General features: G+C 36.9%; 1 protein-coding gene across 1 annotated transcript in view; it reads right to left on the bottom strand.

The window, feature by feature from the left end:
• LOC124594763 (glutamate dehydrogenase 2, mitochondrial-like) overlaps positions 1-27,822 on the bottom strand; it is a 72,840-nt gene that overhangs the window by 30,428 nt on the left and 14,590 nt on the right. The window contains exons 2-3 of the mRNA XM_047133153.1: positions 15,736-15,936; positions 8,141-8,227 (exon numbers count right to left, since the gene is read on the bottom strand). Of these exons, the coding sequence (XP_046989109.1) occupies positions 8,141-8,227; positions 15,736-15,936 (288 nt within the window). The remainder of the gene's footprint in view (positions 1-8,140; positions 8,228-15,735; positions 15,937-27,822) is intronic.

Raw genomic sequence — 27,822 nt, 5'->3', positions numbered from 1 at the left:
AGCACAGTGCATACATTTGCACTCCTGCCCATGCCTCTCTGTACACACTGCTCAGCAGTGACACTGTGCATGCCAATTCATCGTGTTTTGGGAGAGCTTAGAAGGGTGGAGACTGGGGGGGACCATCACAAGCTATGCTCATCCAAACAGGCAGACTTGCCAGGGCAGCTGATGTTATGGAATGGACAGTAGTTTACTTGAATCTTCAGGTTTTGGCAGCGCAAAGACTGTTCCATTAAGTTTTGGGTGTGCAGTCCCAACAATTCTTATTCTTCTTCTGCTAATATTAGGGGCTGTATAACGTTTACCCATCTTCAGAGTGAGCCGCAAGAATGACGTTCCAGTGCTCGCTTCATCTCTTTATACTCGTGTACCGCGCAACTGTGCATGCGGCCACAGATGCAAAAGCGCCAGAGACATTGGTCTGCGGCAGAGATGTGCACAATGCACAAGCTACATCTATGACTCCTCAATCGACCTGTGTTGGCATGTCGATATATCATTGTGAGCTGCATTGTGACGACGTCTTTGTGAGTTTATTACATCAAGTTCCAGATTCCATGAATTATCAAGGTTGAGACCACTGTCTCTATTAATTAAATTCGACGTCAAGTGAATCTCAATTGTCTCCTTCACTATCGAGTCCCAAAAAGATGATGTAGTTGCCAGAGTTTCGACGTTGTCATACAACATACTGTGACCAGTGTCAATACAATGCTCTGCCACTGCCGACTTGTTAGGTTTAAAAGTTGTGTGTACCTCCAGTGTTCTGTACATCTTTCTTGGACAGTACGAGTTGTTTGTCCAATGTAAGACAGGCCACATTCACTTGGAATTTTGTAAACTCCAGAATTTTGGAGCAGCAAATCATCTTTGACGGAGCCCACAAGTGCAGCCGTCTTGAGTGGAGAACGAAAAATCATTTTTACTTTGTGTCTGCTGAGAATACGTGCTATTTTTGATGAGAGGTTACCCACATGTGGCAGGAACGCCATAGATTTAAAGGTTTCTTCATCTTCTGCTCTCTTTGTGCCCTCTTTCGGTTTCAGTTTCAGTGCCTTCTGTATTCGCTGTGGAGAGTACCCATTGTCTTCAAATACTCTTTGTAAGTGGGAAAGTTCTTCTTGCAGACTGCTTTCGTCAGAAATTATATGCGCTCTATGGGTCAAAGTTTGGAGAACACTCATTGTCTGGGCAGGATGGTGGCAGCTATTAGCACATAAATAAAAATCCATGTGCGTTGGCTTCCGATACACTTACATGTCCCAAAGTGCTATCCTCTCTGTGCCGAACCAGAACATCCAAGAATGGAAGGCATCCCTCCTTTTCAATTTCCATTGTGAACTTTATTTGATCATGGAGGGAGTTCAGATGTCTTAAGAAGTCTTGCAAGTTGTCTTCACCATGGGACCAAACTACAAAGGTATCATCAACATACCTCCAGAATACCGTGGGTTTCAGGTCAGCAGATTCAAGCGCCTTCTCCTCGATGTCTTCCATAAATAAATTGACCACCAAAGGGGATAAGGGACTACCCATGGCGACTCCGTCTGTCTGTTCAAAAAATTGATTGTTAAATAGGAAGTATGTAGAGGTCAGAACATGTTTGAATAAAGCTGAAATCTCTTTGTCAGAACTTCTTTCAATAAGTTGTAGAGATTCTGGAAGGAAAGACACGACATTGAAACTAACTAATATATCAGAAGGATTTATTTTCAATGATTTCAGTTTACTAATGAAATCTGCAGAGTAACTTATGTGGTGAGCACATTTTCCCACAAGAGGCCTCAACAATGATGCCAGGTGTTTGACAACGTTATAGGTCAGAGAGCCTATGTTACTCACTATGGGGCAGAGAGGAATATCTTTCTTGTGGACCTTTGGTAGTCCATAAAATCTAGGAGGCACTGCACCACTTGATTTCAATCTCCGAACAACTTCTGGTGGGAAGGAAAAATCATTCAGAAGCGAAGCAGTTTTGTTCGCCACTCGATTAGTGGTATCCCTGCTGATCTTCCGGTACATGCTGTCACTCAATAAACTGTACATTTTATCATGGTATTCGTCCCAAGACAATAAAATGGTAGCATTACCTTTATCCACTGGGAGTACCACCACCTGAGTATCCTGGCAAAGCTTCCGTAGTGCAGCCTTCTCTGCCACAGACGAATCTAGTCTGATTTGGCCCAAGTTGTACCAACAATCCAGTTCTAAGAATCATAGGGTATCACCACTGACATCTTCAGGTACAGAAACAAGGTCTAATTTTCGACGAGTAAAGTAGATCCTCTCCTTAACAATTAATATGACAGGTAGAGATCTGGACGATGCTACAATGATGATTTTGAGTAAGGGACTGAATTTTGCAGCCTCGCCACAGGTTCTGCCATTACCTTCGTTTATCAGCGCCATTGAAGAAGCTGTTTGGCCACTTCCCTCAGATTCAGCAGTGTAAATAAGACGTGAAACATGTTGTTCAATTACGAAGGCTCGCCCACTAAGGAGCAATTTATCTGTGGCAGAGAGGGCTGCATTACGGAAGCTTCACCAGGATACTCAGACGGTGGTACTCCCTGTGGATAAATGTAATGCTACCGTTTTATTGTCTCAATGAATACCATGATAAAATGTACAATTTATTGAGTGACAGTATGTACCGGAAAATCAGCAGGGATCTCACTAATCAAGTGGCAAAGAAAACTGCTTCGCTTCTGATTGATTCTTCCTTCCCACCAGAAGTTGTTCAGAGATTGAAGCCAAGTGGTGCAGTGCCTCCTAGATTTTATGGACTACCAAAGGTCCACAAGAAAGATATTCCTCTCTGCCCCATAGTGAGTAACATAGGCTCTCTGACCTATTTTTATTCAAACATGTTCTGACCTCTACATACTTCCTATTTAACAATTAATTTTTTGAACAGACAGACGGAGTCGCCATGGGTAGTCCCTTATCCCCTTTGGTGGTCAATTTATTTATGGAAGACATCGAGGAGAAGGCGCTTGAATCTGCTGACCTGAAACCCACGGTATTCTGGAGGTATGTTGATGATACCTTTGTAGTTTGGTCCCATGGTGAAGACAACTTGCAAGACTTCTTAAGACATCTGAACTCCCTCCATGATTGAATAAAGTTCACAATGGAAATTGAAAAGGAGGGATGCCTTCCATTCTTGGATGTTCTGGTTCGGCACAGAGAAGATGGCACTTTGGGACATGTAAGTGTATCGGAAGCCAACGCACATGGATTTTTATTTATGTGCTAATAGCTGCCACCATCCTGCCCAGACAATGAGTGTTCTCCAAACTTTGACCCATAGAGCGCATATAATTTCTGATGAAAGCAGTCTGCAAGAAGAACTTTCCCACTTACAAAGAGTATTTGAAGACAATGGGTACTCTCCACAGCGAATACAGAAGGCACTGAAACTGAAACCGAAAGAGGGCACAAAGAGAGCAGAAGATGAAGAAACCTTTAAATCTATGGCCTTCCTGCCACATGTGGGTAACCTCTCATCAAAAATAGCACGTATTCTCAGCAGACACAAAGTAAAAATGATTTTTCGTTCTCCACTCAAGACGGCTGCACTTGTGGGCTCCGTCAAAGATGACTTGCTGCTCCAAAAATCTGGAGTTTACAAAATTCCATGTGAATGTGGCCTGTCTTACATTGGATAAACAACTCGTACTGTCCAAGAAAGATGTACAGAACACTGGAGGTACAAATGACTTTTAAACCTAATAAGTCGGCAGTGGCAGAGCATTGTATTGACACTGGTCACAGTATGTTGTATGACTACGTCGAAACTCTGGCAACTACATCATCTTTTTGGGACTCGATAGTGAAGGAGGCAATTGAGATTCACTTGACGTCGAATTTAATTAATAGAGATAGTGATTTCAAACTTGATAAATCATTGAATCCGGCACTTGGTGTAATAAACTCACAAAGATATTGCCACAATGCAGCTCACAATGATATATCGACATGCCAACACAGATCGAATGAGGAGTCATAGATGTAACTCACGCTTTATGCATGTCTCCCCCACCGACCAATGTCTCTGGTGCATTTGCATCTGTGGCCGCATGCACAGTTGCACAGTACACGAGTATAAAGGGACGAAGCGAGCACTTGAGCGGCAGTCTTTTGGCTCACTCTGAAGATGGGTGAATGTTATACAGCCAAAATATTAGAAGAAGAAGGAGAGTTCTTGCGGCTGCACACCCAAAACTTAATGGAACAGTAGTTTACTTACTCACTGTCACTTAGCATAACAAAATTAATGATGTGCAAGTGAAGCCATGGGTAACCACTAATCAGAAATATGAAGTTTAAGACAATGGATTCACTCCAACTACTATCTAGGCATTCAAATATTTTAAATATAACAGCTCATATTTATATATAACAATTAAGAATTTGGCATAGGAAACCACTTTCACTTTATGTATGACACCAGAGACAAGAAAAAATTATTTCCCTCTCACAGTTTAAAACTTTATGCCCAGATTGAAAGAGAAAAATGTATAAAATCTCCAGCAGTATGAAATCACGTTCATTGAGAATAAAATTACATGCCTTCCTTATGCGAAAGTGCCATTGCGTTAAAGAATTTTGAAGAATAATGTAATAAGTTTGTACTAGTGGTTGTAAATTATGATTAACACTGTGTATGTGTTTCAATTACATTACTTGTGCATGTCTCATATACATAAATTAATTATTTACATGTGTACATAAATAAAACAAATTTCTGATTCTGGCCATGGTACAGTCATCATGGTAATAAAATTGCTCACCAAACTGCTATAAAATATGAAATATACAGTAAGTAATAATGTATATGAAAACATCAAATAAAAGGATAGGGCTTAATTTGTTGATTTTATAAAGGCATGTGATTCAACTGACAGTGACTCCCTCCTCAAAACCTTAAGGAATCTGCAGCAGATACAAAAACTCTGGAAATAAGTAAATAGACTCTTGCAAACACAGTATCTCAAGCTAAATTTCTTGGAACAACATGTAGTCCCTTCCAGACAGTACTAGGAAACAGACAAGGAGACAATTTGTTAGGATTATTATACAATTGTGTGCTGGAAAAGGTTATAACAAAATGCAAAATATAGGAAGAAAAACAAAAGGTTGATAAGTACATAAAGATGGGAAGATCAAAAGAAGCAATAAATGGTTTAGTCTTCGCAGATGATTTCATAATAATAGATGGAACTACAGAGAATGCAAAGAAGAGACTATAACTTCCCAAGGAAATAGCTGAGAAGGCCCGTCTACAAATATCATTTGAAACGCCAGAAGATATGACAAATGAAAAGTAACTCATCACAAATTTAGAAAACCAAATAAGTCAACCAGCCAACATTAAATATTTGGGTGAAAGTATAAACACAAAAAGTGAAAAAGAAGCAGTTTCAATTAGGACTGAAAATTTTTTAAAAAACATACAAAGTTTGACAAAAAAGTAGCAGGAATTTTTTAACTTCGTGGGCTTTATAATCCCATTTTCAATTTTTTTATCTTGTTGGTACACATGTTCCTGAAGCATGTTTGCTTTTTCAGCAGTTTATTGTTGACAATCGAAAAGCTTATATGTCTTTTTCAGTGCTCGGCAAATTTTGTCTTTCGAAAAAGATGGTTTGGATAGTTTGCTGTGCTTGAAAAATAGATTAAAGTGGAGCAACACTTTCAAAATGCTGACTGTGGGTTTTGGTGAATCTACTATGAGTAAGACAAAAGGTCATGATTGGTATAAACGTTTCAAAGAGGTGCGAGGAAACATTGAAGAAAACCGCCTGGACACCATAGGACATCAATTACTGACAACAATGTAGGAGGAATGAAAATGGTTCTGGAAAATAACCAAATAATCATCAGAGAGGTTGTTGTTGATGTTGGCATATCCTTTGGCTCATGAGAAGCAATTTTTTCAAATAGTTTTGGACATGAAACACAAAACAGCAAAGTTTGTCCTGAAACGGTTGAAGTTTGACCAGAAAAAATGCCGCACATACATCGCTCAGGAATTGCTGAATGAAGTCAACAATGATCCAGAACTTCCAAAGGAGGTTACAACAGATGACAAAACATGGGTATATGGGTATGACATCGAAATCAAGGTCCAATCATCCCAACAGAAACTGCCTGAAAAATCAATTCGACACATTGAATCAAATGTGAAGGTTCTTCTCGCTGTTTTCTTCGATTACAATCAGATAGTGCCTCATGAGTTCCTGGTCTTACAGTCAATAATGAATACTACTTGCAAGTTATGCAATTTCAAATGTATCATGTTGCATCATAAATGTTGACACCACCTTTTGTAAACTTTCAGTTGTTTACTAATTTAACCCATCTGATCATATTAAGCTCATTGTATTAAATGGTGTCAGCCATTTTACTCAAATATAGTGTTTGTAGGGAAAATTATTCTGTTTAAATGTATGTATACTACAAATTCATATAATCATTTGTTGTATGCAGAATTCTGGCAAAACTACTCATGAAAAATGTATCATGATAATGCTCCTTCTCATACCTCAAAGCTTGTTCCTCATGTTTTGGCAAAACACAAAGCTGTTACGTTGCATCAGCCATCATATTCACCAGACGTGGCCCCCTATGTCTCCCTTCTATTCCTTAGGCTGAAGAGAACCTTGAAAGGCCATCTTTTTGTCAGCACTGATGGGATAAAAACAGAATTGCTGAAGGAGCTGAAAACCATAATGAACTGTAAGTCCCAGAAGTGCTACCAAGATTGGAAGAAGTGCTGGCAGAAGTGTGTTATATCTGAATGGGATTATTTTGAACAGGCAAAGTTGATGAATAAATAAAGACTCTTGAAGAATAACAAAAACTCCTTTACTTTTTCATTACTCCTCGCATACAGAAGTTAGAAATTTGTACAGAAAAAAATGTTTTTGTACATATGTTAAATTAAGACATTATAATACAGTTGTAAAACCACAAGTCCCTTCTGGTTCAGAAATATTACTTTTACATGACTGAAAAAGGGTGTCAGAAGTTTTGGGAAAGAAAGAAGAATACTGCAAAAAATATTAGGTCCAATCAAGAATAAAGATGGCTTTGGCTTACGAGACCAAATAGGAAAATACACTCGTTCTGCCCTAAAATAACTGATGAGATCAGGAAAATATGTGGAAAACAGACAAAGAAAATGGGTGGGGAGGCAAGACAAAAAAGGATTTAGAGGAAACTCAGATTGAACAGGAGACTTGATTCAACAGAGACAAATTCAGACTAGATGTAAAGTAATTCAAATGTCTTGAGGAAGCTAAAACAAAAAGAAAAATAAGTGGGTCAGGTGACAGGAAAAAGAGTTCATTCTGAGAAAATGAAACAGTTTTGAAGGAAGATGAAGAGAACTAAATAGTCATTTCGACATGGTCCTTAGTTTGCCAGAATTAACTTTTTCAGGTATTTGAAAGATCTGTTGGAGCATATCTACAGTATGACTGACTGCATTTAACAAATGATTATATGAATTTGTAGCATATATATATTTAAACAGAATACTTTCCCCTGCAAACACTAGATTTGAGTAAAATATCCGATACCATCAAGAACAATGTCCTTAATATGATCCAATGGGTTAAATGAATAAACAAGTGAAAGTTCACAAAAGGTTGTGTCAACATTTATGATGCAGGATGATACATTTGAAATCAGTAAAACTATTTGTACTCAGAATTTGCTACAAAAAAAAAATAATAAGTAAGCTTCTACAAAATAGTTGGTTTGTCTTATAACTGTGACCATTTTAGGTTCATATGATACCTTTTAGTTTTTTTTTTGTTGTTCTATCTTCCTTACAAAAGGAGTCAGCTACAGCTTAAAGCTCATATAGCAAAAGTTCCTGTTACAGAAGTGATACGTCTTTTTTTTTTATTCTCCTCTCACTCATACTAAAATGAATGATATAAAATTTAATTCTTGACAGATCATTATACTTTTCATGTAGGAACTTCCCTTTCATCAGAAAGTAATTAGCAACAGTCATGTACTCTGTCTGTATTTTAATGCAAGTATCTTTTTATGAGTTCAAGCAATACAATAGCACTACAAAAGGATAGCCAGTTTTTGTGGAGCAATAATTTCACCTTACCTAATGACTTGATATATGTATCTGCTATCCATGACATTTCTCTGGAACCAGTATTTACATCTGGTGCTGGCACATACACACCTGGTTCTGAAATCATTAACATAATGAGTAAATGCAATAATGTATGAGGATCATGTGGTACTACTGTAGTGCATTTTCTTTAGTAACTTAAATTGATAGGAATAGATCTACCATCAGAAATCAACATAATACATTGTTATCTAGTTTCACAGTGTGCTCGTACTCTATACTAAAAAATCATGAGTACAATGAAAATATTTACAATGCTCCTAATATCCACAATTTCAGATATTTTACAGATTTTACACAATACAAGTTTATTCTAGTTTTTGTTATGGTCATGCAATAGTGTAGTTGTTAGTACCCAAGCATGACTACACATATCAAATTAATAGAAATAAAAGCACAATAATCTATGCTACTATATAAGGACAATTTGTTGTTTAATGTTTTTATCAAAAATCTCAAAATGTTCTTGACCAATTTACTTCATATTTTTACAAATATATTCTAATAAGCATTCAGACAGGCAGAGGTATTATTAGTAAAAATCTCGAAAAACAATCTTGACTGATTTACCTCGATTTTTATACATAATTCTAAACATTTGTACAGATATCAGATGTGTGTGTGTGGGGAGGGGGGGGGGGGGGGGGGGGGGTGCTTCATTTCTTCCACTGTATACAAACTCTAGGCATTGATCATTGAGAGGATACTTGGAACAAAAAAAGTCTCAGATTCAGATTCTTTATTAGTCATTCAGCATTGTTACATGCAATAGACTTCGTCAGTTCACTTAACCTATTAATTTTACAAAATAAATTTTTACATATTTAAGTTGATATTGGGCATTTCTAAAAATTCTTCTAATGAATAGAATGGATTAGTTAACAAGAAGTTATGAACATTATCTTTGAATAATTTGTCAGGCTTGATTGACCCATTTTTAGACAATTTGTTATATATTTTAACTGCCATATACTTATGACTATTGTTAGTTTTAGCTAATCTATTTTGTGGCAACAGCAGAGAAGTACACGTTCTTGTATAGTAGCCATGCCTTTCATTTGTTACACTTAAATTAGGTAGTTCAGCAAGTATGTAGTTAACACTGTCAAGAATATATAAATTAATTACTGTTAAAATTCTATATTTAATGAACAATGGTTTACAATGTGTTCTATTATCTACCTTAGCCATTACTCTGATAGCTTTCTTCTGGATCACCATAATTTCTAATGAACTTATTCCAGAAATGCATGCTTTACAAGCTAAGAGACTATTTATTCAATCATACATTGTTACAGAGATTGTGGTCTAATATGCTCTGTACCATGCAGCCGATGTTCCAGTATGTGTTGAAAATGATTTCCACGTGCCTCAATGTAAGCATGTCCGTGCCACCTGAATAATTGGTACAGTAATCCTATTCTTAGTTATAGCAACTGCATTTATAGGATACGTTTTACCTTGAGGTCAAATATTATTCTGAGGTGCGACAGTAATTACTAATTTATTATCAGCAATTCCATATTTAGAAACAGATTTAGTCCAATGAGTATGAGGAGGATTTGCTGTTGATAACGCAACATTAAATCGATTCTTTACATTCCATTTTGTACTACCGTTTATTATTGCCGCAATGGCAGCAATTCATTTACTCTTCCTTCACCAAACAGGGTCTAATAACCCCTTAGGCCTAAATGGAGATATTGAAAAAATCCCATTTCACCCATACTTTACTTTCAAGGACTCTATTACATTTGTATTAATAACATCATTATTAATTATATTGTGCTTGATTAATCCTTACCTCCTAGGAGATCCGGATAATTTTGTACAGTGTCAAAAGCACTCAAAAGTATGAATATGGTGCTCCAGTGTCTCCACATCTGGAATGGACTCTGCATACACCATACTTTTGAGATGGCTCCATAACTAGAAATTGCATGGCTTGAGATCTGGTGAATGAGTAGGCCATGCAACTGGACCCCTCATCACATGATTGAGATGCGCACGGACATTAACGGTGAAGTGGGCTGGAGTACCATCATGTAGCAGCCCATAACCCTTTGAATTATCAATGGCACTTCTTCCAGCAGGGAAGGTAAAGTAAACCACAAGAAACACTAATAGTTCTGGCCTGTTAGGCTATGTGGAAGCAAGACTGATTCCAAAATACAGTCGCCAGTTATCCCATCCCACACATTCCAGCTGCACTGATGCTGATGGTTCACTGTCACTGTACCATTGGGGTTCTGCATACTATCCCACAGATGACCATTATGAAAGTTGAAGATACCAATCCACATAAAGATTGCCTCATCTGGGAATATGATGGATAACACAAATCCTTGGTATCGTGGTTCCCTGGTGAAGAAAACAGTGACAAAACTGCTCCCGATGTGGAAAGTCTGTCGCTGGCAAGCCCTGCACACACTGTTAAGTGATAAGGGTAGTAACAATTGTCATGGAGAATGTTCTGCATGATCGTCTGGCTTATCCTGTACTGGTGGGCCAACTGCCTGGTACTGACACAGTGGTGACCTTCTACAGTGTCAATCATATTTTTCTCCAAGTCCGGTGTCTGAACATTTCAGGTACATCCTTAATGATTTCCTGCTTTCTGAAACAACCCTGTCTCAGACAAAATGCGAAAGACTTTTGCAGACATTGAACACTGTGGTTGTTGTCAGCAGGGATAGGTCTCCTGATACAACCTTGTTGCCCACTGCCCATTGCCATTTTTTTTTTCTTTCCATAATGCACACCACATCAGCAAGCTGTTGATTTGAGTACAGAACCATTGTGTACAATGCTATATCACATCCACTACAAGGCAAGTCACCAAGAGAAGTGAACTGGACACAACATTACCATTTATTATGGCAGGAGAGGGTGCTAGGACGTGATGTGTAAGGAACAGTACCACCCTCTAGGAGGAAACCATGCATACTGTAACTGTGGCTAGATGATACAGTGCATATTAAACTTCAGTCTCTGTAGCAAGGTATGATTGAATAAAGGGTCTCTAGCATGGAAACCATACATTTCTGGACATAAGGTCATTGAACCTTTTTTGTTCCATATCCTCTCATTGATCAATCTCTCGAGTTTGTACACAGTGGATAAAATCACCTGATGTGTGTATGTGTGTGTGTGTGTGTGTGTGTGTGTGTGTGTGTGTGTGTCTGAGGGAAGATCAGAAAGTAACACGCAATATTTTATGACCAAATTGTTTAATAGGTAACAAAACAAAAAAATCTAAAATTAACTTACATATTTTACTAACTTTTCTATAAAGTCACCAATGTTCTCAACACATTTCTTCCATTGTGGTACCAGTATCAATATGCCTTGTTCACAGAATTCCATTTGGTTGGAGTATAGCCATCTGCAGACTGCTGATTTCACCTCCATATCTGTCACAGTGTTGAGCTAGAAATTTCTTCATGCGACCTAACAGATGGAAGTTCAGTGGTGCCAAGGTCCAGACAGTATGTTGAATGCTGGAGCAACTCCCACCAAAATTTGGTGATTTTTTCCCCAAACAGGAGCAGCAACATGTGGGTGAGCATTGTCATGAAGATCTGGACACCGGCAGCATTAATGTTGTGGCATCTGTCACGAAGGACACCACCCAGCTCAACCAAAGTTTTAATGTTGGCTGCAGCATTCACAGTGGTCCTGTTTTCAGCAAAGTCCACCAACAGCACACCATGCATGTCCTAGAACACTGTCACAAGCACTTCCCCAGTAGGCCGAGTCACACTGAATTTTATTCATACTGGGGAACCAGCATGTTTCCACTCTGTAGAAGCCTGCTTGGTTTTGCGCACTTAGTGGTATGCCAACAACTCATCACCAGTGATGATTTCTTTCAGAAAGTCATGCCCATCTATGGCTAAACACGTGAAGTGATCCCAGCTTGTCATAATTCACTAGCCTTTGTGGTTGTCTGTCAGGTTCTTAGGCAACCAGCGAGCACAATTTCAGTTAGTCAGGTACAATATTGAAACCCACACCATGGGTAATGTTGAACTGCAGTGATAAGGTTTGCACTTCTACACAGTGGTCATTCAAAATTGCTGTCTCAATGGCTCCAACAGTCTGAGGGGTTGCAACTGTTACCACTCACCAGCACTGTGGCAAATCACTAAGGTTCACATGACACCCTTGGAAGAATACACACCACCTGGAGAATTGCTGCAGTCCATACAGTCATCCCCATACATGCCACGCACATTTCTGTGAATTTCACATGGTTTATATACTTTGGCCAGCAAATATCAAACTACACTTCACTGCTCTTCAGAACTTGATGAAAAACATGCACAGCATGCTTGTTTCATAGTTCAGGCTTCTCTCACTAGAGCACACAGGAAAACAAAATAGCCTCTGCACGACAAACTTCAAACTATGATATATCATCATGAAATTTCAACATTTCAGCTGTAATACCAGGGTAGAACAAAATTATTGTGCAATACTTTCTGATCCTCCCTCATGTATCTATAATATATAATACTGATGTCAAAGGAAAGTTCTTGTGGAACGTAAAAAATACTTTGCTGTTAAAGGAGACTACTTACCGAAAAGTAGAAGCTTTGAGTTGTCAGTAGCCACACACAAAAGGAGGAAAATTTACTAGCTTTTGGATTTATCCTTTGATGAGCTGGAGAAAAATGCACAAATACACTTACATACATGCAGACACATGCCTTTGCCCCTACATGTGACAATATTTACAAGAGACAAACCATCCATACAGTCACTGATCAATACGCTGAACACAGGCACCACATAAAACAAAGAGAACCAGCCAAGTTGACCATCAGAGAAATTGGCTAAGAAACGGACACAGAATAGTATTTGAAGAGATTAGAATCTTAGATCAGGCAACTACATATTAGGATTATACCATAAAATGAGAAGCTGAGATCAGGTTATGGTGTAATAATTTCAACAGCAACAGGGGTACACCACTAGTAGAGTGGAGTGGTAGGTTTTGGTCACAAAATGAAAAGGGAAAAAAAATGCTTAACAATTACAGGGTGGCATAAGTAGAAGTTCTGAATACGGTGCCGATCCCTCACAACATTCACAGCAGACCAGTGCAGTGGTGGGGTGCGTGGCTCACTTTCCTGTGCACACATTAATTTGGACTACTTCTGGAATATTCTAGACAGTGCTGATTTACATATATAAGGCAGATGCCTTGCCTACTGCATAAGTCTGAACTTTTAACGCCCAAGGACACCAGTGGCGAATGCTGTTGAAAGCGTGAGACTTCCATTTCAATTGATGCAAAATGAAAACTGAAAACATTTTATTCAAAAATGTTTCTGTTTATGACATGGCTAGTTATTTTTTATCCACAGACTAGTAGCATTTGTAATAAAGAAGGACAATGTATTTAGTAGCTGCTGTTGAATTATTTTCCATTATTTATTACAACATGTAAACAGATATGAAAATAAATAATGTCAACAAGCTGGAAAACGCTTAATTTCCCATCATTACATTATGCTTTGTAAATGCTGTATTCAACATTTACAACTTTTTATTTAATCCATGATGCATTAAGACCATCTAGCAGTTTCTGGAAACATCTTTCAGAAAGAAAAGTGCAACCTACCACTCTATTTCTGTATGAACAACTTATTTCTCCAAAACCAGTTTTGGATTTGGGCCCATCATCAGGCAGCAGAGTGGATTATCAGATATCACATATTTTACCTTGAGGAAAATTTTTCTTTATTGATTGTAATATAGGAGCCTGCTTCTTTGATGTGTGACAAGCTGAACCATGGGCAAATGGTATGAGTGGCTGCCATTTTCTTCCTCGCCATTATGTAAATTGTTTCTTTCGCCGGCATCTACAACAATGAAAGTTCTCTTTCCTTCGTTGTGTCAAGTTTTTTAAAGTATATGGTAATATACTTGGTATGGACTGCTCGCATCTGTTCGAACTTAAGTATTTCAGCCTTTCCTCTACTGAGAATAAAAGAAGGAGTCAAAGGAAATAGAGTTTTGTGTCATGTAACATAAAATACTAATTATCTCCAACTAGCTCAGTTCCTGCCACTTCACTCGTGAATGCTGTATGGTCTGCACAATTTTTCAGTGTTCAAGGGTAACTCTACACCCTATAAAAGGGTTGGTGACCATTTACATGGCTACCAGTCTTTGCATAATTAAAGGGTTCCAACATGCCTAATTTAATATAGTGAGTTAAAAAAAGAAAGAGATAAATCGGGTAAGTGGTCCTATAGTTATTAGCACCAGTCTTACAACCAGTACTGAATTCCCTTATCTCAAATGGATATTCCAGTACAGGGATTTGCATTTACATGTTGTATCTATTTTGTCATCAGTAATGATTAGTTTCCATTGAAATATCAACAAAAATAATTTTATAAACATATATTAGGCCTACTGAAAAATTAATTATAGATGCATTTCTTTTTATTTTATTTTTTTCCGACAAAGCCAATTTGTCACAGTGACTGTTAAATAGCTTTCTTTGATTTAGTTCACAAACTGCAACACTGTCGACACTTTTCACATTTATTAAGTACATAAAAGCATGATCTCTTCTAAATATACTTCTGACCAACAAGCCATTCTGCTTTCATAATGAAATATTTTCATAAAAGTTTTCATCCCCTATTTTACCCTCTTAGGGGTTGAATTTCCGTAAACATTGAAAGACTTTTTTTTTTTTTTTTTTTTTTTTTTTTTTTTTTTTTTTTTTTTTTTTTTTTTTTAGTTTCAAACTGAGATGTAAAGTACCAGTTTTCATTTATGTAATTTTAAAAATACTTAAATTAAACAATGGAAAACCAGGCTGGAATGCAACAATATTATGAAAAGGAAATTTGTCACTCACCATATAGCAGAGATGCTGAGTAACAGACAGGCACAGCGAAAAGACTGTCATGAGTAAAGCTTTGGGCCAGTAAGGCCTTCGTCAGAAATAGATGACAGACACTCATACTGACACAAATGCAACTCACGACTGCAGTCTCAAGCAACTGAAGCCACACTCATGCAGTTGTCTATTTTTGATGAAGGTCTTACAGGCCAAAAGCTTTATTTGTGACAGTCTTTTTGTTGTGCCTATCTGTGACTCAGCATCTCCGCTATATGGTGAGTGGCAACTTACCTTTTCATAATACTGCTTAAAAATGCTTAGCAGTTCTTTGATAATGATTTATTTTAAAAAAATCACAAGTACCACACCCTCTTAGAGACCGAATTTCCAAAAATGATGAAACACGTATTTTCTTAATTTTACCAGGAAACCAAATACAAATTATCATTGTTCTAGCTTCAAAGTTGCCATAATAGCGAAATACTTTCAGAAAACCATTCATCACCTATTTCACCCCTTAGGAGTGGAATTTTGAAAAACCCCTTCTTAAATGAAGGTTACTGTATAAGATCAACACCCTCTTCAAATGTTCTATTTCTGTCAGTCAGGACATTTCCTGTTTTATACAGAGATTCCAACTTTTTATCTTCTATCTGTAAGGTTTTTAAAAGTAATGCTAAATATGGTTGTTCCTTACCTAAAAACTTTCTCTTCATCAGTTCAAGTGCATATCGCCTAGTAATCTTTTCAATTTCAAGTTTAGTATAACACTTTGGATTCATTTTAATTCCACCTTTGCCTCCTCCAAAAGGAACCTGCACAGTTGCACACTTGAATGTCATTATCATAGCCAAAGCTTCAACTTCATCAGGAGATACTCCAAGAGAGAATCGAATACCTGAAATGTTTGTTAGACAGTCATATTGTTGCATAATTTATTTTTACCACAAGACTACAGAGCATTTTGGAAAAAATTGTAACTGAATTTTCTTTTATTACACCTTAGGTAATTGATGCATCAGAGATATATAGTCACAAGCCACGATTTTTTTGAAACTGAAACTGAAACTGAGTTTCTCATTCTATGAGTTTCTTAACATTGAAAAAAAGTCGTTCTGCAACAGATGGTAGAAAATGACATAGCGCAGTTTTAAAGTCTACCATCTGGAAATATTTTCAGACCATAGATAGTCACGCAGTGCTGTAAAATGGCAGATAGCTCAGGAACACCTGAAGCACACTCACATATTCAACAAATATTTGTTAATCGCAGTTATGAGAATTTCCATCAAGTTACAGTTCCAGTTCAGATGAAATTTTGATAAGTATAAAAAAATATTTATTACTGGCAACCAGTGTTAGTGTTGCTCACACCTTTGATTGCCATCTTTTGTGTTAATGAGAAACCTTTATGGGCATACTTCAAATGTTTAACACTGTAATAATACAGTTTTAATGGTAACATACTTGTAAAAATATTTTTTTCATGAATGCCGTCAGCCGGTGTGGCCAAGCGGTTCTAGGTGCTTCAGTCTGGTACCGCGCAACCGCTACGGTCGCAGGTTCGAATCCTGCTTCGGGCATGGATGTGTGTGATGTCCTTAGGTTAGTTAGGTTTAAGTAGTTCTAAGTTCTAGGGGACTGATGACCTCAGATGTTAAGTCCCATAGTGCTCAGAGCCATTTGAACCATGAATGCCATTTAAGCAGTAAGTAATTTTTTGTGTGGCTTATGACTGTATATCAAATGAGTTCTGAGACTATTTTGCACTTTACATGTTATAACACGGTAGAGATTTGGACTGCAAAAGGTGGAGTAACTTTGATTTTCATGTCTGTTATATGTATTATCCTCTCATAAAAAATCATAGTTGTAGACCTCCTCTCTACTTGTGCATTATCTGCCGTCTTGAAAAAACGTGTAAGAACTGGTACTTTTTTCAGTTTTCCCTCAGTAGCTCACATCCTCTGCATTTGAGGGGAAAATATGGTATTATCGATTTTATAGAGCATTTAATTTCTTTCAAGATTCTTGTGTAACATGGAAAATGTGTAACAGCTGCTGAATTATGAGGCTATGACAATATGCAAAAATGTCAAGAAATCTTAAAATGTTAAAGATATCAGTGCTTTCCCCTTAATAACCTCTTTTTTAAGTTTTGTGCAGAATACACAATACCCTGTGTTGTAGAGGATTTATTTCCTTCAAGATTCATGGAAAATATTTTTAATTACTCCCTATACATGCCAAGAAATGTTGCATTAACAGTTGTAATGAAAGTGGACTTCAAACAAAACACCATCCTCAGTAAAAAAAAGGACTCCTGAATGTATATCATCTTTAAGTCATTATGTATGCAACTTACACATGTAGTTCATGAGATTAATGTAGTTTCTTGGGAATATTTATTTTTGAAAACGAAAAAAAACTAATTTTACGTATAACTATATTTCAACAAAATAAAGTTTAAAAATAGATCTTAAGTTTTATTTTAATGGTATTTACAGAATTTTAAGTTTAAAATTCATCAATTCCTGTTGTTTTCCATCAGACATGATTAGTGTGTGAAATTCCTAATTTCTACCAAGGCAGTGGATCATCTAACTCATCGTCTTCCATGCTGAATTCAACCTCCAGCACATTACTGATGATTTGAATTCACAGTGAACACATACAATGAAGTACTGACATCCTACTATTTCTGCAGCTGCATTTGTCACCAAAAGTCTTTTTACACTGGCATGAAATTATGGTCAGCAACGGAACACGTGAGGCAATACTGACCTTACGACTTATCTTAGAAGAAAGATTAAGAAAAGGCAAACCTACATTTCTAGCATTTGTAGACTTAGAGAAAGCTTTTGACAATGTTGACTGGAATACTCTCTTTCAAATTCTGAAGGTGGCAGGGGTAAAATACAGGGAGCGAAAGGCTATTTACAATTTGTACAGAAACCAGATGGCAGTTATAAGAGTCGAGGGGCATGAAAGGGAAGCAGTGGTTGCGGAAGGAGTGAGACAGGGTTGTAGCCTCTCCCTGATGTTATTCAATCTGTATATTGGGCAAGCAGTAAAGGAAACAAAAGAAAAATTCGGAGTAGGTATTAAAATTCATGGAGAAGAAGTAAAAACTTTGAGGTTCGCCGATGACATTGTAATTCTGTCAGAGACAGCAAAGGACTATGAAGAGCAGTTGAACGGAATGGACAGTGTCTTGAAAGGAGGATATAAGATGAACATCAACAAAAGCAAAACGAGGATAATGGAATGTAGTCACATTAAGTCGGGTGATGCTGAGGGAATTAGATTAGGAAATGAGACACTTAAAGTAGTAAAGGAGTTTTGCTATTTAGGGAGTAAAATAACCGATGATGGTCGAAGTAGAGAGGATATAAAATGTAGACTGGCAATGGCAAGGTAAGCGTTTCTCAAGAAGAGAAATTTGTTAACATCCAGTATAGATTTAAGTGTCAGGAAGTCGTTTTTGAAAGTATTTGTATGGAGTGTAGCCATGTATGGAAGTGAAACATGGACGATAACTAGTTTGGACAAGAAGAGAATAGAAGCTTTCGAAATGTGGTGCTACAGAAGAATGTGAAGATAAGGTGGGTAGATCACGTAACTAATGAGGAGCTATTGAATAGGATTGGGGAGAAGAGAAGTTTGTGGCACAACTTGAATAGAAGAAGCCATCGGTTGGTAGGACATGTTTTGAGGCATTAAGGGATCACAAATTTAGCATTGGAGGGCAGCGTGGAGGGTAAAAATCGTAGAGGGAGACCAAGAGATGAATACACTAAGCAGATTCAGAAGGATGTAGGTTGCAGTAGGTACTGGGAGATGAAGAAGCTTGCACAGGATAGAGTAGCATGGAGAGCTGCATGAAACCAATCTCAGGACTGAAGACCACAACAACAACAATGGCTGTGGAGCTGCTTTTTATTCATTGGGATGAAGTTAGACCACCAAAATCCTTCTTCCAGCCCCACTTAAGGGTGTCTTTTTCAAACCCCATACATGTTTGTACTTGCAGATAAGTACTACATGCATGATATTAAACTGCATCCCTTGCTGGAGGTAGGTATGCCAAATCAAAATTGGTGTCTGTAGCAGCTTTAGAAGAGTGAAGATATCACAACCCATTTTTAGAAGTGTTTGAGGTACCTCTATAAAGTGCAACAAGGAATTTTCAGTTACTTCCACAATTTTCTGTTTCTGCAATTGGTTCTTTGAAAATAGAAGTGTTTTTTTCAGTGGAAAGCATCATTCTCAAGTGTGGTGCAAAAATCTGATTTCCCCTGACCAAACAGAGCAGAAGTGATATCACAACCACTTATTGCTTGTAGATATATAATGTTTTAAGACATTACCTTTATTTTTGAAGGCTGTTTTGGAATACAGCACATTTCACGTGTTACCCATTCCAGATCTGTAAAAGAACACACTTTCCAGCATTAAAGCCATCACCAAAACCAAAAGATCAAAGTCTCCTCTTATGACAGTGACAATGAAAGTTTCACATTTGACACTCCTGATCTTTTATTACCTGCTTGGTGACAATTTGAGATTGCTGAAATTACTTCTGAAGTGATGAGATGCAATGGGATTTGTTTCTTCCTTCAATATCAATTTATCCTTTGGAATCTGCAAAAGCATGGCACCACAAAAAGAACTTTTGCACAAGGTTGTAGCCTGGAACAAGAGCTCTTTCAGAGCTTTCTGTGCTCCTTGTATTTTTTGCTGCTGGATACCAAACAAAGACTACCACAGAATTTTGACCATGGGATCAGTGTATGTTGGTCATCAATCTTTTAAAAACAGCAGAGAAACATTTGCTCCATTTTGAGTGAACTCTGTGTAGGAGTTAACCACCATCTATCACATTAACTTTGCTGTTCCCCATATCATTATCATTTGGTAAAGGTGTGGAGGCTGAGTAAAATGAAGACTTTGTCAATTTGCGAATGCCTTCACCAGAAATTACAGTAATCTCATGAAGTACACGTATATATTGCATACATCCTGGCTTAAAGATGAAATTACATTCAGGAATACTATTTTTGACTGAGAATAGTATTTTCAGTTTCGAGTCCACTTTCACTAAGATTGTTAATGCAACATTTCTGGGTGTATATAGGGAGTAATTACAAATATTTCATGTGAATCTTAAAAGAAATTAAATCCTCTAGCCATTGGGTGTAATGCACAAAACTGCACAAAAAAGTTATTAAAGGTGAAACCACTGACATCTCTAGCTTTTTGCAATTTCTTCAATTTTTGCAGATTTTCAAGGTCTCTATTATGCATGTATCTCACAGGAAATTTAACACTCATTAAAACTGATAATGGCATATTTTTATCTAAAATGCAGTGGAACTAAGCTATTGAGGAACATCTGAAAAAGTGCCATCTAGGGGATTTTTTCAAAATGACTAACACCCAAGGGGGAGAAGGTCTAAAACTTGGATTTTTCATGAGAGGGATAACACATACAACATTACTTCACATTTTGGAACTCAACCTCTTTTTCAGAGCTATCAGTACTGGGCTGTTAAGGCAACTACTACTACTACTACTACTACTACTACATGATCAGGCCCAGTGGACCGCACGCATCTACAAGTTTCCTCCTCCACTGTATTCTGTCCGTTGCTGCTATCCGCCATTCGTCCACATCTATTGACATTTGTTTTAAATCTTCATGGAGTCCATTCCTCCAATGCTTCTTGGGTCTCCCTGGCGGTCTCTTTCCTGTAGGTGTGAAATCCAGGAGCATCCGAGGCCATCTGTGATCCTCCATCCGGGCCACATGGCCGGCCCACTGCATTCGTTTGGCTTTGACAGTTCCTGCTATGTTGGGCTGCTGGTATAGTTCCTCAAGCTCTTGGTTGTATATGATCCTCCATTCCCCTGTATCTGCATCCAGAACCAGACCGAAGATCTTCCGAAGCACTTTTCTCTCAAAAACAAGGAGCTTATGGAAGTCCTGTTTCCAGATACTCCATGTCTCACAGGCGTATAGAACAACAGGCTGGATCAGGGTTTTGTACAGTCAGATCTTGAACTGTCTGGAGAGAGATTTGGACCGAAGCAGTTGTGCTAGGCTGTGGTAAGATCGGTTTCCTGCTTGTATTCTGGAATTGATCTCTGCTTCACATGACGAGTTCTCAGTGAAAAGTGCCCCTAGGTATTTGAATTCTTGCACTCTCTTGTAGGAATGGTCCCCAACCTGCAGTGATTGTAGATGATCAGCAGTCTGACAATGACCACGTGTCATAATGAGGTACTCTGTCTTAGCTTCATTTATGTTTAGCCCAAATTTGCTGCCAGCCTCCTTTAGTGCTTTGGTCATTTGCTCCACCTCCTCTTCCAACCTAGAGAGTAAACAGATGTCGTCTGCATAGGCTAAGTATGCCAGTCTCTTTCCTTCGATTTCAATCCCTTCATTCTCTTGGAAGGTCTCACGTACGATCTCCTTGAGGGCAAAGTTGAACAGGATAGGGGACAACCCATCTCCTTGCCTGAGTCCTGTCAAAATTTCAAATTCCTCAGTTACGCGATTTCCCATCTTCACCTTTGCATGTGTTTCATTCAGCCAGATCTTTATCAGATTGATGAGTTTCTCTGCTATGCCAAACTCCCTTAAACAGTATGCAATCATAGGCCTTCTTAAAATCAACGAATAAAATATGCAAATCTTTACCATATTCACCCAGTTTCTCAGTGAGCTGCCGGAGACTGAAGATGTGATCTACTGTTAACTGTCCTGGCCGCAAACCTCCCTGGTACTCCCCAATGACCGATTCTGCCACTGGCTGAATTCTATGTATGAGGCAATTGGACAGGATCTTATAGCAGATGTTAAGCAGGGCGATTCCACGATAGTTGTCACATTTCAGTTTGTTGCCCTTCTTATGTATTGGACAAATCAGAGCTGTTTTCCATTCTCCTGGTAGTTCTTCTTTGGTCCATATTGCCCATATCAGTCGGTGTATTTTTTCTGCAAGTTTCTCTCCTCCTGCCAGGATCATTTCAGCCTGCATTCCATCTTCACCTGGACTCTTATTCTGTTTAAGGTGTCTGATTCTGGTTTTTAACATTGAAGTTTGGCCTTCTTTTTCTGTCATTTATCAGTTTTGGGATGTTTCTTCATTTACTCTAGTTGCAGCCTGTTAAGGCTACAACTAGAGTCAATGAAGAAACATCCCAAAACTGATAAATGACAGAAAAAGAAGCCTGTTAAGGCTACAACTAGAGTAAATGAAGAAACATCCCAAAACTGATAAATGACAGAAAAAGAAGGCCAAACTTCAATGTAATGCAGCAGTGGGTGACCTCCAAAACCTGCAAGACTGTTCAGCGGCCTCTTTTGCAAGGCCCTGTACTTGCTCACATAAATACTACACAAAACTACTTGGGGAAAAAGAAAACATTATCCATTCTTTTTTGGATGTAAGAAACTTTGATGTTCAGAATATTTACTGGACGAGCTAAATAAAAATGGTCAGCCACAGATTTACAATATTTAATATTTCCAACGCCCCCCCCCCCCCCCCCCCCCACCTGCCCCCACCCCTCGCCTCCCCCCATATGAGTGTTTGGATAGGATGTCTAAAACCTAAAAAAAAAAAATCGATTTTTCAAAAATGTTCAATTTGTAGTGCACATCTTTCTGAAGAGTTTGATATATATAAAATATATATGTCTGAGGAAATGTAAGGCATGTTATTTGGTCTTAAGTGTGCCTACATGCAGTACCACAACTCTTCACCCAACATTTTTCTAGCGCACTTCACTGTATTTTGCTCTGTGGAATTCAAATGCGTATATTTTGCTATGGAAGCCAACATATCTATATTCAGGACAGTGGAAATTAATATGTCCTGTGGTGCCTCTCCTACTCCGAGCTGGCTAGTCTGACATCCTACCCCTTAAAAAAATCACTTTTAATACTGGGTGGGATTATTTGTGACGGGAAGAATAAGAACTCTTGAGAAAATTTGCACTCTTTATTCCTATTAACAGACAACTTTCTCTTTTGCGTGGGTTAAAATTAATCATAGGAAACATAAAACCAGTAAAGACAAGAGACAAGGAAGACGGTACACATTCCTTCAATCCTTAGGTCCCAGCATTTTTTTCTCTCTCTTCTTGTTACAGCTTTACACAGTGTGCTTTCCTTTCTGCAAAAGAATCTATTACCTCATCAAAGTTCGTCAAACATTTTGGCACATGAAAAATAAAAATGTCATTGGGTCATTCTATGTCAAGTGACCCAGGCCTTGACACCAACCATGTCAGATTTTGATGAAACTTGGTACAATTACTTCTTTTATCATACTGAAAGCACTTGTAAAATTTTTTTGCTCTATCTCTTATAGTTTCTTTTATAAATTTTTAAAGTTTTTAGATTTGGCGATGTTTCAGCAGTCGGAAATCATAACTTAAACATGTCCTCACAACTAAAAAAATTTGTATATTAAAGAATACTCAAGATATCAGTATGAAATTTTGGAAAAAGTTTGTGTATTATGTCTAAATGTTAAAAAAAATTACCATAAAGATATATTAAAATCTTCCAAATGAAAAAAAAATTTACAAGTTTTTAATGTTTTTTTTTTTATTATTTTTTTTTTTAGCTAACAGATGATTAGTTTTACAAAAACTGCAATATCTAGAGTCTCAGACCTGATAGAAAGCTCAAATTTGTTTTAAAATATTCATAATTGTATAGGCTATTAGATAAAAGAAAAATTATGTTGGCTTTTTAACCTGTTTAATATTATCTAATTTTTAAAATAATATTAATTATATTTTAAAAATAAAAAGTACCAAGTGACTTAGACACCGAAAATAAGTTTTTGTCTTCTTGGAGTAACAATGGACAGTTGGATTTTGTTTTGTTACTCCTGTGTTTTGAAGTAAAAAATTATTACAGTGTTAAATAGTGCTTGGATAGTATTTTACTAAGTTTATTCGAACTTTCAGTAAGTACTGTTACTTAGTTTACAGAGATGCTTTTCCAATATCCTATAAAAGTAACCAGAACAGTAATCAGACCAAAAGTGAAATCAGTATGTCAGATATTCAAACCTGTAGCGTAGGGTTATTTAAAAAATCTGACTGTTTCCAAACAACTTACACACCTTCAAAAAAGTTACAACCGGTATCTGAATTGAGTAAGGAAGAAAAATATTTGATCCACTTACAATCTGGAATTAATCTGTGTGAATTTAAGAATATATGTTTACACCACAGCTACTACTTTTTAAATGTTTTTGAAAAGTATCAAACAACATGTGTAGACCCACTAAAAAAACACAAAAAGCCCATCAAAAAATCGTTGAGAAGTGTAGGCTTGGATCTTTCTAAACAGTTACTAACAAAAAATATTAGCATAAAACCTGGACAAAAGCTTTGCTCAACATGCCGTAACTTTTGTGCGGAAAAATTAATAGTTGAAATCAATGAAAGTGAAACAGATGATGAAGTCATGGTTGAATTAGAATCATTGGAATCCAGAAATGAGTCCCTCGTACAAACAAACATTGCTCTTGATAATTTAGGTTTACCACTGATAAAGCTTCATGGCTTGTCAGAACAAAGTAAAGGGTCTTATTTTAAAAGGAAGGTTAGCAGTATTGAAAAGACTGCAAAAAAGGCGGTTTCAAAAGCCTTAAAATATGATGCACCAAGTTCTGATGATGACGAAGAAGATACAAGTGTGGTTGAGATAGCAAAGGATTTTGATGTAATGATTTCCCTTATGAAAGAGAAGATTTCATCTCTTGGGAGGTCTAGAAAAATCCAGATTCTGACCTTGGCTCCAGATTCTTGGAGTCAAAATAAAATGATGAAAGAATTTAATGTGAGTACATGGTGCGACAAGCTAGAAAGCTAAAATCTGAAAAGGGTATTTTGGAAACTCCTGGTCCAAAAAAAAGGTAAAATTCTTTCTGAAAATACAGTAAGACTTGTAACAGATTTTTATGAAAAGGATGAAAGTTCCAGAGTGCAACCTGGAACAAAAGACAAAGCAAGTGTTCAAAAAAATGTGTACATGCAAGAAAGACTCATTTTGTGTAACTTGAGAGAACTCTATTATTCTTTCAAATGGGAGAATCCTGAGGTAGAAGTAGGATTTTCAAAATTTTGTTTCTTGAGACCTAAATGGTGTATCCTTGCTGGTGCTGCAGGCACACACACTGTATGTGTATGCGGTATCCACCAGAATGTTAAACTATTACTGGATGCTGTGAAAATTGAGGAATCTTATAAAGACCTAATTAAGATGCTTGTGTGCAACACGGAAAACCAAAACTGCATGCTTTATCATTGCGACAGCTGTCCTGCAAATACTGCACTAACTGAGTACTTAACTGAAAAACTAAGTGAAGATTATGATTTAGGAGAAGAAATTGTAATCAGTCAGTGGGTTAACACAGACAGGGCAGAAATGATCAAACAGTCTATCAGTGTTGAAGACTACATTTCTTTATTGGTTAGGTCGTTGGAAAAGCTCACCCCACACTTGTTTATAGCAAAATCCCAATCAGCGGCCTTTAAAAGATTGAAAGAAGACCCACCACCCAAAACAGCAATTACTGTGATGGATTTCAGTGAAAATTATTCCTTTGTTATACAAAATGAGATCCAAAGTTACCACTGGAATAGAGGTGGTTGTACTCTACACCCAGTTGGAGTTTTTCTAAGAAATAAGGAAAACAATGTTTTTGTTTCCAGCCACTGTTTTATTAGTGATGACCAAGAACATGACACTGGTTTTGTTAACTTTGTACAAAAAGAAATTACAAAGTGGCTGTCATTACATCATACTGATATAGACTCAGTTCACTACTTTACAGATGGTTGTGCTGGGCAGTACAAAAATAGAAACAGTTTTAAAAATTTGACTGAACACTTGAGAGTCTTTAATTTGAAGGCCCAACACTCTTTTTTTGCAACAAGTCATGGGAAGTCAATTTGTGATGGCCTAGGAAGAACTATTAAAAGAATTTTAAGGAAAGCCAGTCTACAGCTTTCAGACGAAGAACAAATAATGACAGCAATCGATGTGTACAAGTTTTGTGAAAAAAATATTGAAAACATTCATTTTCACTTTATTGACAAAAAATAAACTGATTTGCTATGGTTAAAACCAGAAAAACGTTTTTCAGCAACCCAAACCATTCCTGGAACAAGAAGTTTTCATAACTTCAAACCACTTCCAACAAACAACTTTGAAATTAGAAGGACTACAGATAGTGTAAAACCCTCCTTAGTCTTTTCTTTCCATTCTTCTTCTGATTGGGTTCGTGTTGAACCATCCATAAATAGCTATGTAGCTGCAAATTAAGATGGTAACTGGTACTTTGGACTGGTAAAAACAATATTCAATGATGAAGAAGATGCAGAAATTCTATTTCTACATCCTTCAGGACCAGCTGCATCATTTTATTGGCCTGAAAGAGAAGATTCTTTCATAGTGCCTTTGGAGCACATAGTCTGTGTAGTAGACGCACCTCAATCAAGTGGCACTGGAAGAATGTATTACTTCAAAAATGACTGTATCAGAAGAACTGAAAGCTCTTGGATGAAGTGGAAAAACAGTTTGAATCAGCACTAATGTTTATTAAAAAGACAAAATTACTCAAAAAATTCAATGTTTCAAGCAATCAGTTGGGTTATACATAAGTGTCGTAAGTACACTATTTTTGTACATAATTCTAATGTAATCTACTATAATTAATAAACATGTTAAAAAGCCATCATTATTTTTCTTTTATCAAGTAGCCTATATGTTTAAGAGTAAATTAAAACAAATTTGAGCATTCTATCAGGTCTGAGACTCTAGATATTGCAATTCTTATAAAACAAAACATCCATTTAAAAAAAAAGAAAAAAAATACATTTTTTTCATAGAAAACATTAATATATTTTAATAGTATCATTTTTATCTTCAAATATGTATAATAAATAAACTTGCTGCAAAAATTCATGATGTTATCTAAAAGAGTTTTTAAGACAAGCAATTTTAAAGTTTTGAATACAAATTAAATTTACCATTTCCAAAGGTTCGGAAAACACAAAACATAAAAACTTTAAAAATTTATAAAAAAAACTATAAGAGATACAGCAAAAAAAATTTGCAGGTGTTGTCAGGATGGTATTAGAACCATTTGAGCCAAATTTCATGAAAATCTAAGGAATTGGGTGTAAACTTTATTTTTTATTGGTTGATTTCATATGGAATGACCCCATTGTATAATACTGAAAAAGCTATTAATGTGAACAGTATCCAAGACTGTTGTGGTTTCTCAATTTGATTATGTCTATTTTGTCACTGTCTGCTAGGCAGAACAAAATAGGCCTTTCTAAGATTGCAACAACTGTAACGCAAGCCAAATAAGTGAGACTGTTTTGGAGCAAATAGCTATTTTTATCTACCTCATTTACATAAATAACGCGACAGAATATACTTCATGAAGCACCAATATCAAATGCCTATTAAGCCCATTACAAGCAAAAAGTTTTATGTTAGGAAACAGTTTCACTTTTCAGTCATATACACCCATTCCTCAAGCATAAGATCAAAAAGTAGTACTAGCATGAAATTTTGATATAAATTTTGAATTGCCATATTCTGTCATATAATCTGTGAGATGTCTCCATGTCTTCACTTTCATCATTCTAACAAAAAATCTTGTGATCACTAATTCTGTAACTATTCCAGCCATTATCAAGTCTTATTCTCCGGTTAACTTCACTAACCCTGCCAGAATCA

This window comes from Schistocerca americana, chromosome 1, assembly GCF_021461395.2.
Source record: "Schistocerca americana isolate TAMUIC-IGC-003095 chromosome 1, iqSchAmer2.1, whole genome shotgun sequence".
NCBI lineage: Eukaryota > Metazoa > Arthropoda > Insecta > Orthoptera > Acrididae > Schistocerca > Schistocerca americana.
Note: the sequence above shows the minus strand (reverse complement) of the source record. Positions and strands in the feature narration are given on the sequence as shown.